Here is a 13251-nt window from a genome sequence, read left to right as displayed (position 1 = left end):
ACTTAGTTTCTTTTACGCTATTGTAGAATAGTTGATGGATCTATTATCTTTTATATTTTCTTAATTCATCACCCTTTAAACAGAAAAAAATTCTAGATAGCTTTGATAAGTCCTATAAAAGTATGTATGTTATTGCATTCTACTTCTACTAATGACTTTTACATGACATTTAAGAAAAATACTAAAAATTAACCGAACCACACCGATAACTAAGAGAAACAAGCATGATGGGACGATTTCGAAAAGTCTAATTTTAATTATATATAATTAAATAACCAAAAAATTAGTAAAATATAAATTTTATAAAATAACCCTCAAACCGAACCATTAACACCCTATCTCACCGGAACGAAAAGTTGAGGGCTGAATTCGATCATTTTTTCAGTAGTAGAATTGGATACTTAGAATCCGCCTGTTCCAAATAAAGATAACAAATACGAGATGATTTTTCTAATAACAAAGGGTATAAATAGATCAAAAGCGTACTGACGTACAAAATTAAATAAATTCAAATAGCACACAAATAAATTTGGACCTCTTTACTTTTTCCAACTTTCGAACTCAGTTTCTGAAAGTCAGCAAAATCTAAAAAATCTCTTCATGTCAGAGTTTTCAAAAACTCAGAAAGAAAAAAATTATAAAGAAGAGATTATTTTTTTTCATACTCGGTTTTTGCAAAAACTTCAAACAATTCTTTTTTATTTTTAGTACAACATAGTAGGAAAGAACTTAGACTAACAAAAATTTCTTCCAAACTAAGAACTCGCAATCTTGAAAATCCGGCGCCGGCGTTACTTTCTCCGGCGAACTGGGGCCTTCCTTTCTCATGGAATCAACCGTCGTACAAACCCAACCACTCCAATTCGTTCACTCAATGACATCAAAATTCATCCCCACAATTCGATTTACTGCTTCCTCCTCTGTAGCATTCAAGAGGCTCTTCTCTGCTTCAGTTTCATCTTCAGCAGCCATTGCCACAAATGCCCCTGTCATAGAAGAGCAAAACCCATCTCCTGAACCAACTACTTCCAGTAGAAATGGAGCTCCAAAAGTGGCCAGGGGTAGTAAGGGAATTTTGGAAGCTCAGCTGAAAATGGACTGGCTGGAGTCTTTGTCTTGCCCTTTTCAATATACTAAGGATTTGAATAATGCAGGTTGGGTTATTGGGGTTGACCCAGATACTTCTGGTGCCTTGGCTCTCTTGAAACCAAATCAACCCCCTCAGGTAAGTATAAAAGTTTAAATTTTAGTTATTTATTATTGTTGCAACCTATAATTTGTTAGAATTAATGTAGTGCACAATGGAATAAACAGATACTATGCAGGCGATACCAATTAGCTGGAGTTAAGTTTAGTCATGTTAGTTCGTTTATTTTAGGTCCAAGGTTAGCCACTTAGCCTGAAGTTCTTTAGTGTTGTGGGAGACTTATATAAAAGGCATCCCAGTGCACTAAGCTCCCGCTATGCTCGGGTTTCCGGGATGCACCGTGCCAAATTGGGTTTTATGTACTCAGCCTTACGTCTGTTTCCGCAACTTGAACATGTGACCTCTTGCTGACTCGACGACAACTTTTACCATTGCCCAAGGTTCGCCTTCCTATGGAGACTTATTTGTCAATAAAAATGTAGAGAACTTATAATATATAATACTCCCTCCGTTTCAATTTATGTGAACCTATTTCCTTTTTAGTCCGTGCCAAAAAGAATGACCCCTTTCCTTATTTGGAAACAATTTACCTTTACACAAAGATTTATAGCCACACATAATATATGTGCCTCATTTTAGACCACAAGATCAAAAGTCTTCTCTCTTTCCTTAAACTCCGTGCCCAGTCAAATGAATTCACATAAATTGAAACGGAGGGAGTATAAAGATGGGCTTAAATGTAGGGACATAACTGTGAGAATTCATGTAGCGGACTCCAACTTATTTGATATTAAGGCAGGCGTAGTTATAGTTGTTGTTGTATTACAGTTGCAACATGGCCCTCACGTGCAGACCTCATACTTTTTAGGGGTTAAGCATGTGGAAATTATTTTTTGTTGATGGATATCTTAAGACTAGAATTCAGTTTTTATATTTATTGTAGGTTTGAACAGTACTGATGTTTTCCTTTGCCCTGTTTCCTTAGTTCAAGAACCTTTTTTAACTTCTTCTTTAAGCGAGAGTCGTAATAAGAACCTTAGATGTTGTTTATATCTTTGATACTATGTGCTACGGTTTTTTTTTAATAACTATGGTGTTCGGGCCAGCTTGCGCGTATCTCGATTTATTTCACGGTACATGCTACCTCCCACCAATATAGGTATCGGGTAACTCTGTCTACCAAGGCTTGAATAGATGGGAAGAAATCATCTAGTATTTTTGCCTCTGTTGGGATTTGAGCTTGAGAGTTAAAAGTTCTCAAACACATTTTTTGACCACTTGGTCACACCCTTGGATGCCTAGGATTGTCTATTCTTCTAGCATACATGGGCTTATGTCTGTAAGCCAATGTTATACCTGGAGGTTACTGTTTCCTTGACATTGTCAGTAGTAATATACCCCCTCCTTTTCAATTTAGATGAAATAATTTGACTTGGCACAAAGTTTAAGGAAAAAAAAAAGAAGACTTTTGAAACATGTAATCCTAAAAGCTTAAGGGGCAAAAGTTTTGTGGGACCATGACATTTGTGTGGCTATAAAAGCTTCTCATTAAAGGTAACGTGGTTAAAATAAAAAGTTTAAAGTTGAATTGTTTCCAAATATAGAAATGTGTCATTCTTTTTGGAACTGACTAATAAGGAAAATATGTCATTTAAATTGAAACAGGGGGATATAGTTCTTTTCAGGCTTTGAGTTCAAATTCATTGTCTTTTGTGCTTGGCTAAAATCTTGAAACGGCAACTAGTAATTGCCGAGACCAGTGATGGTTGCTCTAGTGATAAGAGTCGCTCCAATTCTAACCATTAGGTTTGTAGTTTGAGTAACCAAAGATGGAGAAACAATGGGTAACTGCTGATGATTCTCCTGGGGTTTGTGTGGGGTTGCTCGGGCTGGGTCAACCCAGTGTTGTGAATTGCTGATTTGAGTTTTCGTCAGAAAATTGTCCACTAGAATTAAGTGAGTTGTGAAATGTATATCCATCTATTTCAAACCAAAGAAGGAAAAAAAGAAAGAAAGAAAGAAATATTCTTGTGCTTTAAAAAGTACCCTGTTCATCGACTTTTTACTTCTAAAACTGCAGTATACTTACTGGTCGCTGACTTCCTATTCCAATCTCCAGGTGTTTGATTCTCCTCACTTGAAAGTACTAGTTGGCAAAGGAGTGCGGAAGCGGTTAGATGCAAAAGCTATTGTTCAGTTGCTTCAAAGTTTTGAAGCTCCTATTGGTACGTAGAAGCTGTCATCTTGGAAATCTTTCAAATCTCTGTTCTTAACTTCCTCAGTTATCTGGAGTGAATGACTTGTGCAGTAGATTCTGCCATTTCTCAGATATTTGTGCTAGTTTGTTTGTTTGGCATTGAAGGTGGCAATGCTCTCTTTTTCCTTTTTTCCTTCACCGATGAACTAAATATTAGTATTTATTTTCTAGGTTTGCTTTGTTGTTTTACTGTCCGCTTCTGGACTAGGGTGTGGGGTGTGAAGGCGGTTGATGCATCATTTATATGAATTCTATTGAGTTTGCAAAGATTCTGAAGCATACACATCGTATAAGTTAATCACTTTTGCAGGATAACTATGAATGCAATTAAAGTATATTCGTCATTGATTCTTCAGTGCAATGGCTGGTTGTTTGAATTGAGTGTCCTTCGTGCTGCATCCATATAACATTGTTAGGAGTGATACATGTAGTATTGGAGAGAATTACAGTAAAAAAATCCGTATTGACGGAATGAAAGATTTTAATTGATCATTCTCTCCCTCTCCCCCTCGTTTGGGGGTTTATTGGAAAACACCCTCGTTGCTACTTCAGAAACACTTTGCCTTACAGTTTTTTGATCTAAGAAAGGCCTTGATATTCAGAGAATAAGTCCTCTTTATTTTCTACTTTCATCTAGTTGAACGGATATGATGGATATCTTTTATAGTTAAAACCTAAGTTGTTCGGACTCTTCACTTATGGTGCCACACCCGTGTCAACACGATCTGGGTGTGGGGTCCGTGCCGGATCTGGCCAACGGATTTTGGGTACTTTGACCAAAATCGATGGAGAAATTTGGGACAGATACAATGACTTTTGAAATCAAAATAAAAGCTAGGGTGAAATTGAAGAAAATGGAATATCTTGTATGTAGAAATTTAGTCATTTTCCTTTTATCTCCTTCTTCGATTATCCTCTTGATCAATATATTCTCCTTCCCGGACTACCTTATGGGTTTTCCACATAATGTCTCATAATTTAGCCATATTTTTATAACTTTGTTTTTAGATATTTGAATTATTTTTAGTCGAATCCCCGCACCTGTATCTGTAGCCCCGAATCTTAACATTTAGATCATGTAGGATCGGACATCTAGATCATCACTCGTATTGGACACCCACACCCTTGTACGAGCAAACTTAGGTTAAAACTAGTCTAAAAGATACGCTAACATGGTGCAATGTCTTCTTTCGTGACCTCATCCTTCGGACCATTTTCTTGTGGTTCAAATAATTACGTCGGATGAAGAAGGTTGGAGTGCTATCTTGGCTTTGAGAAGAAGCTATATGTCCTTTCTTGGAGTCACATAGAGGATTTAGAGACTGCAAATATCCTTACTGATGTATTGGAATGAAATGGTTCAGGATGGAGCAGAATGAACATTGAGGATTTGTCTAGCCAGTTCTAACTAGATGGGATTGCGTATTTGTAGTTGTAAATTTCCTTGCAGATGAGCGATCGTTTCCTGTTTATGGTCTTATCAAATGTATTTGAATTATTAAAATTCACTAGGATAAGTACTTTATCTAAAAAGATTTTTTTTGCATAAGTACATAGAATCACACGAGATATTTCATTTTGTTTTCAGGAACAACTGTGTATGTTGAACAATCAACTCCGTATCCACAAGATGGTAAGCAGGTTAGCAATATCATTAACAAGAATGCCTGTATGTACTGTCACTAGCCTATCACTTTTGTTTAAATGACGATAGATACTTTCATATCCAGTTGCTCTTTAAAACTTGCACCATCAAGTAAATCTGCAATTCGCGAGTGTTTATTACTAATCGACCACATAACATATGCATCTACACTTAGTGGGCCATACATATCAATCCCTTCAGAGCTTCACCAGATCGTGTCAGTCAAGTATGTGCTTGTAGTATCATCTAGCAACTAGCATCTGTTATTTTGGCTTGTTTATTATGCTAAAGAGATGGGAAGACTTGTTTGTCTTTTATTTGGTAATGAGGTGGAAAGACTTATGAACACCATAATTTCCTAAATTAAAACTTCACAAAGTAACAATTCAACTTGTAGCTGTGGTTGGTTGAGATATTGTGATTTTGTTTCAGGGTGGTAATTTTAGTAAGGCTTGTACACATTGTGCCCCTTATCAACACAGGGTTATGGGCGGTTGGGCTTAGGCTTCTCGAATACTTGGAATTTTCGTTTTTGATTTCAATGTTGTATTGCTCTATAGATTCTTGATGGATGTCTCTAATGCTATCATAGTTAGAGACTTTCTGTATGTAAAGGCAGGTTAGAAAGTGTCGTGTTGCCGGAAGTAGAGGCATCACACATTTTTTCGCCCATACGTGATTTAATGCTATCTAACATTACCTGAAGGTGTTGGTTTATGTTTAGTCAACAATGGCATGTCAATTGAAAGAGTTGGTGGAAAGAGTTTGGTGTGGATGCTAGGAGGAAGCTTCCTCCTTTGATGTCACCCATGACATCAAGAGGAGGTAGTTTGATGTCACCAATGACATCAAGAGGAGGTCTTTACCTCTATAACTAGATGCACTCCTTCATTTGTAGAAACCATCTAAAAAATAATACAACACATTGTAGTGAGTAGAGAGTTAAGAGAGAAATTTTCTTAAGTGTAATTGGAACTCTCCCCTTCCTTTGTTAATATTAAAAAGGCAATTGTTCTCTGGTGGACGTAGGATTATTTTGATCTGAACCACGTTAAATCTTGTGTTCTTTCTTTTACGTTTCCGCTAACAATTGGTATCAGAGCAACATGATTCTTTAACGATCCAAGGAGGAAGAACAAGCAAAGATGAGTTCCATGAAGTTTGAAATTGATAGATTCAGTGGACGCAACAACTTCAATATCTGGAAGATCCAGATGATGGCGTTACTGCGGAGGGAAGGTTCAATCCATGCTATTGACGGAAAGTATCCTAAGGATATATCAGCTCCCGACAAGGAGAAGATTGAAGGGGATGCATTGAGTGCAATCCAACTATCCCTTGCACCTAACGTGCTTTGTGAAGTGAGTACGGGTACCGAAGAGACGACCAAACAGTTATGGGAAAAGCTAGAAGGGCTATACCAAGACCGATCAGTGACAACAAGGATGTTGTTACAACGACGTCTTCACACATTTAAAATGGGGTCAGGTACTTCGTTACAAGATCATTTAGATGCGTTCAATAAACTTGTCATATACTTACAGATTGCAGGAATTAAAAAGGAGGAGGAGATGCTTGCATGTGCTTTGCTATTTTCATTGACTTCAGGATATCGTGATATTGAGAATTCAATGATGTATAGCAAGGAGCCTATCAAGCTTGAGCAAGTGCGGCAGGCACTTAACTCTAGTGATGTGCGGAGGCACATTGAAGGAGATAGAGATGACCAAGCAAGTGGGCTCTTTTTGAGAGGCCGGACTAGCCAACAGGGAAAGAGCAAATAAAAGCACAGATCAAAGTCTCGTGTGAACAAGAAGAATACAGAGTGTTGGGGTTGTGGCAAGAAGGGGCACTTTGAACGAGACTGCCCAATGTCAAAGTCCAAGGAAAAGGCGAGTGCATCCACAGTTGAACAGGTACATGATTTTGATATGTACTAACAACATCGTGTAATAATAATAGTAGTTATGGAAACAAATGGGTGTTAGACTCTGCTTGCACTCTGCATATGACGTTCCGAAAAGACTGGCTTAGCAGCTATGAGAAAAGTGGAGGAACCGTAGTAATGGGCAATAATGCAACTTTTGCAATAGTTGGCATTGGCTCAGTTCGGGTTCGCTGCCATGATGGAGTCGTGAGGACTATTACACAAGTCCGTCATATTCCTGATCTGAAGAAGAATTTGATCTCCCTGAGTACTCTGGATGAACAAGGCTACAGGTACATGAGCGAAGCAGGAACTATAAAGGTGACTAAAGGTTCTTTAGTCATGCTGAAAGGCAAGCTGGAGAACGGCCTTTACACATTGGCCGGAAGCACCATTGTTGGCTCTGCAAATGCATCTACAGTGCAGTTATCTAATGATGACAAGGCAAGACTATGGCACATGAGACTGGGTAATATGAGCGCACGTGGACTGGAGATGTTGAGCAATCGTAACCTTTTGGAAGGTGAGAAGATCAGCACACTTGACTTTTGTGAGCACTGCGTTCTAGGGAAGCAAAAGAAGGTCAGCTTCAGCACTGGCAAACACAAGACAAGAGGAGTGCTAGACTACATCCATTCAGATTTATGGGGTCCCTCTAAACTTCCATCGAAGGGCAAAAAGAGGTATCTTCTCACTTTTATTGATGATTTCTCACGAAAGGTTTGGGTGCATTTTTTGAAGGCAAAAAGTGATGCTTTTGAAGCATTTAAAAAGTGGAAAATTTTGGTTGAAAATCAAATGGAGTGGAAAATCAAGTATCTTCGCACAGACAATGGCTTGGAGTTTTGCAATGAAGAGTTTAATGAATTCTGCAAGGTTCATGGGATCTCAAGACATAGGACTGTCAGGCATATCCCACAGCAGAATGGAGTTGCCGAGAGAATGAACACAACTCTTCTTGAAAAGGCTCGTTGTATGCTCCTACAAGCCAAAATGTCCAAAGTATTTTGGGCTGAAGCAGTTCACACTGCTACTCATATTGTCAATCGATCTCCAGCATCGGCAATTGACTTTAAGACTCCGAATGAGGTATGGTCAGGTGAACCCTCTAACTATTCATACTTACGAGTATTTGGGTGTCCAGCTTATTATCACGTTAATGAAGGAAAGCTTGAACCAAGGGCTAAGAAGGCCATATTCGTAGGGTATGTGGATGGAGTAAAAGGGTACAAACTTTGGTGTTTGTCTTTACTCAAATTTATAGTTAGTAGAGATGTCACCTTTGATGAATCCTCTATACTTGATCCCCGTAAAGTTTCCGTGGAGTTTTCAGGAAACAAGAACGACGAGCAGGTGGAGCTTCCGGTGGAGCTTGCCAAGGAAAAGGATCAAGAGACTCAGGTTAAAGATGAGTCAGAAGATGTAGACCTTGAAGAACTTGCTGTCAATGAACCATACACAATTGCAAAGGGGAGGGAGAAAAGGCAAACACGAGAACCGGAACGCCTTATAGATCAAGCAAACTTGATTGCATATGCGTTCATAGCTGCACAAGAAGAGATTAAGGATCTGGAGCCCTCCTCGTATATTGAAGCAACTTCTTGCAAGGATGTTGTACAATGGCGGTTAGCCATGACTGAAGAGATGGAGTCTCTTCACAAGAATCAGACATGGGTCTTAGTGAAAAGACAAAAGGGGAAGAGGACAGTTGGATGCAAGTGGGTCTACCGAAAGAAAGAGGGAATTCCTGAAGTGGAAGATGCTAGGTTCAAGGCGAGATTGGTTGCAAAAGGATTCAGTCAGAAGGAGGGAATTGACTACAATGAGATTTTCTCTCCAGTCGTGAAGCATAGCTCAATTCGCGTGCTACTAGCATTGGTTGCCCAATTTGACTTGGAACTTCAACAGTTTGATGTCAAAACTGCTTTCTTACACGGTGATCTAGAAGAGACAATCTATATGGATCAACCTGAAGGTTTCCTAGCTGAGGGAAAAGAAGATCACGTATGCCAACTAAAGAAGTCTTTGTATGGTTTGAAGCAATCCCCTAGACAGTGGTACAAGAGCTTTGATGCATTCATGACTACACATGAATTCTCAAGGAGTGCATTTGATAGCTGTGTGTATCACAAGAAAATGTCTGGTAACTCAATGATTTATTTACTGTTGTATGTTGATGATATGCTTATTGTTGCTAACAACATTACAGAGATAAATGCTTTAAAGAAACTGTTGAGTAAGGAATCTGACATGAAGGATTTAGGAGCTGCAAAGAAAATCCTTGGTATGGAGATTTCAAGAGAAGACGGTGTTGTACATCTTTCTCAGAAGAGGTATATTGAAAGGGTTCAAGAGATTCAATATGCATACGTGCAAGCCTATAAGTACACCATTAGCTCCTCATTTTAAACTTTCAGAGTTACAAATGCCTCAGTCCGAGGATGAGGTGGAGCATATGTCAAAGATTCCTTATGCCAGTGCAGTTGGTAGCATTATGTATGCTATGGTATGCACACGTCCAGATATTGCTCAATCTGTAAGTGTGGCAAGTAGATACATGTCCAGCCCAGGAAAGAGGCATTGGGAAGCTGTCAAGTGGATATTGAGATATCTCAAAGGAGCTTCTGGTGTTGGTCTGACCTTTCGAAAAAGTGGTGGAGGTATTTCAATTCTCGGTTATGTAGATTCTGACTATGCAGGAGATCTTGACAGAAGAAGGTCCACAACTGGATACATCTTTACCCTCGTTGGTAGTGCCGTTAGTTGGAAGTCGACTCTGCAGTCGATTGCCGCTTTGTCTGCGACAGAAGAAGAATACATGGCAGCAGCGGAGGCGGTGAAGGAAGCTATCTGGTTGAAAGGTTTAGTAGCGGAATTGAGTTTGGTTCAGCTGGAATCAACACTTAGATGTGATAGTCAGAGTGCTATTCATCTAATGAAAAATCAGAGGTTTCATGAGCGCACTAAACACATTGATGTCAGATTTCATTTTATTCGAGATGTTGTTGAAGAGGGAACTATCAAGGTCGTGATGGTTATCACAGACGATAATGCTGCAGATATGTTCACCAAGATAGTCCCACTCGCTAAGTTTGCACACTGCAAGGACTTGGCGGGGGTGTGCATCAACTGATGCAACTCCGAAGAGAACAGTTGTTAGGTGGAGGTGGTATGTTCAACAATGGTTTGATTCTTCTTGTTTCTTACAACGGGGTTGCCCAATAAGCTTAGAAGTTTTTGTCAGAGTTGTTCACACGCACGCTCGAAACGCAAACCAAGGTGGAGATTGAAGGTGTTGGTTTATGTTTAGTCAATAATGGCATGCCAATTGGAAGAGTTGGTGGAAAGAGTTGGTGTGGATGCTAGGAGGAAGCTTCCTCCTTTGATGTCACCCATACCCATGACATCAAGAGGAGGTAGTTTGATATCACCAATGACATCAAGAGGAGGTCTTTACCTCTATAAATAGATGCACTCCTTCATTTGTAGAAATCATCCCAAAAATAATATAACACATTGTAGTGAGTAGAGAGTTAAGAGAGAAATTCTCTCAAGTGTAATTGGGAACTCTCCCCTTCCTTTGTTAATATTAAAAAGACAACTGTTCTCTGGTGGATGTAGGATTATTTTGATCCGAACCACGTTAAATCTTGTGTTCTTTCTTTTACGTTTCCGCTAACATTACCTCTTTTTAGGTGGATAGAACTTCTCTAGCATATCTTTGTTTTTTTTATCACTTATCAATATATTTTTGCACTATCAAGGGATGGTGGAGTGGAGGATTCGGCTACGGAATGTGGATCGGGATCTTAGTTGCTTCGGGATTCTCCGTCATTCCAGTGCCATCAAGTGCATGGAAGAGTGAGTTTCAACTTACAAAAGAACGCTCAAATAAGGTTTGTTTATATTTCCTCCACTTAGTTGAACATAAAAACATGCTATCCTCTAGATTGGATTTACTTTATTATTCAAGCCTTTTGCTTTTGCGCTTTCATGAACTAAAAAGGCCATCTAGTTAGATATTTTGCTTTGCTCTTGCAAATTTGTACTACAACAACAAACACAGTTTAATCTCACAAGTGGAGTCTGGGGAGGATAGTGTATAGAGGCTCTTGCAAATTTGTACTAAAAAGATTATTTTTTTCTCCAAAAAAAAAAAAGGAATTTTTTGCAAAAATTGCAGCATCTCCAAAATTTCCTGGAGTCGTCATCTAATATCTGTCATCCAATTAAATGTCTTGGCAGGATTACAGCAGGGAAGTTGCATCTGAATTGTTTCCCTCTTTGAGTTCTCTATTGAAAAGGAAGAAAGATCATGGTTGGTATACTAGACCCAATCTCCTAATCATTTTATATTTCTGTAAAAAGACCTATGGATTCTTATTTTTTTACTGCTTTTTGCAACTCATCAATCAAAAGGGATCATTTAAGCAGACTATTCATCTATCAAGAAAGAGGGTATAACGGATTTGATAGCCCTTGTAACTTTTCTAAGATACCTTGCTCTAAGAAGTCCTTGCTCTTTTCTGGCTGTAAGATTAGTCAGGATTTCACATTTTAATATAATCTAGTAATAATGACTTTGTATTCCTTGGATATTATAAATGAGTTAACTTCATATTGATCCTAAACAATTATACAGTGCGATCTCCTGGTCTAGTGTGCATGGCGATGTGTTGGTTAGGTGCTCTACACAGGTTTAAACCTTGATGTAGACAAAAGATTGGTATTTAGAGGAGAAAAGTAGAGGAACGGGATCCATTATCCATCGAGTTTCGTACTGTGCGCCGTTGGTCCTCGAGGATTTCTTGGTTATTAAAAGAAATTTAAACAATGAGATATCATACGAAATGGAAATATGTCATTCTTGCTTTTTTTTGTTTATAAGTTTGTCTCCTCTTTTTTTTGCTTTCTGATAATTCAAAATTTGGCTTCTGGTACCCTCTTTACTTTTTCTTACAATTTGTAGTTTTGGCCTTAAACACTAAGGGGTCGTTTGGTTGGAATAGGGCTTATGCCGGTATAAGTTATGTCGGTATAAGTTATGTTTGGATAAGTTATGCTGGAATTAGTTATGTTGTGATTGTTGTTTATTCACTGTTTGGTATGTTGTATTAAGAATGACAATTGTATAATTTCTAAGAAAAAGGCATAAATTATACCGGTGCTAATTACCCCACCCTCTATAAGGTATAAGTTATCCCGGTGTTAAAATTAACACCGGGATAATTTATGCCTGATTTGCTAACCAAATAAAATATTAAGATGGTATTAATTTTTATACCACCCCTATACCTTCTTATACCTCATACCAAACGACCCCTAAGTTGGAAACTCATTTCCCAACACTCCAAGTTGGTGAAATTTCAGAATTTGCATCAAGTAAATACAGTCCTTGATCATGTTTTCGCCTCAAAATCAATATTCATACCCTTAACTTCCAGATGTTGCATCAAGATCTTATCTGCTAATATCCTAACAGCTTTTATATTTTTCCATGCACCATTTACATATTATTTCATGATTCTTTCTTAACCTTTCAGGTCGAGCTGAGGCTCTTCTCATTGCTGCTTATGGCAAAGGCATCAAGATAAATTCTGATTCTTTTCCCATGGGGGAAAATTAGCTGTCTTAGAAACTGGAGAAAGCTGGTTCATGACTTCATCTTTTATCAGCTCCGACGCTTAGTTGTTGCTGGACATCTGCCTTAGGTGTGCATATTTCCCTTGGAAGGTTTATCCATAAAAAGAGAAACAATTAATCGACGAGGCTTTTCAATCAACTCGGATTTTTCTGACTGACTCCATGAGATCTCAACGTTAGCATTGAATGAAGGAATATGGTCAGTAAAGATTTATATGGCCGACTCCAATTTATTTGGGATGGAGGCGTAGTTGTTGTTGTGAACACTCACGAAGTCGAACTCATCCTTTCTGTGTTAACTTAATTGTCAGTTCTGTTGTAATGTTGTATCTTAATTTAGATTTGCAGGATTAGTGTAGATTCCTCATTTTTCATGCACTGCTTGAGAATAGATAACATTTTGGGAGATCGTGCTTTTCCTTCTTAGTGAGTCTTCCGACATGAATCCAAATTAACAAGCTAGCTGCCCTCGATTACCGAATACTTAAAAGTAAAAAAGGAAGAGGACAAAAAACAAAGAAAAACAAAGATAGTTTCATATGTGCTCTCAAATTTCATGGTGTAACAATTCATGTATTGTCACAACTTAATTTTGAAGGTCGTGAGTGGCACTTAGCGAGTAACTACTCATG

The 13251-nt window shown here is 38.4% G+C and overlaps 1 protein-coding gene across 1 annotated transcript; it reads left to right on the top strand.

Annotated features, from left to right (window-relative positions):
• Nucleotides 1-505: 505 nt before the first annotated feature.
• On the top strand, nt 506-13045 carry LOC107823122 (Holliday junction resolvase MOC1, chloroplastic-like). Its single transcript, XM_016649714.2, has 6 exons — nt 506-1225; nt 3267-3372; nt 4993-5045; nt 10741-10872; nt 11222-11294; nt 12520-13045. Exons 1-6 carry the CDS (start codon nt 827-829, stop codon nt 12600-12602), a joined length of 846 nt encoding a protein of 281 aa, XP_016505200.1. The 5' UTR covers nt 506-826; the 3' UTR covers nt 12603-13045.
• Nucleotides 13046-13251: the final 206 nt, after the last annotated feature.

This window comes from Nicotiana tabacum, chromosome 22 (assembly GCF_000715075.1).
Source record: "Nicotiana tabacum cultivar K326 chromosome 22, ASM71507v2, whole genome shotgun sequence".
Taxonomy (NCBI): domain Eukaryota; kingdom Viridiplantae; phylum Streptophyta; class Magnoliopsida; order Solanales; family Solanaceae; genus Nicotiana; species Nicotiana tabacum.
The sequence above is the reverse complement of the archived record's forward strand: the minus strand, read 5'-3'. Positions and strand labels throughout refer to the sequence as shown.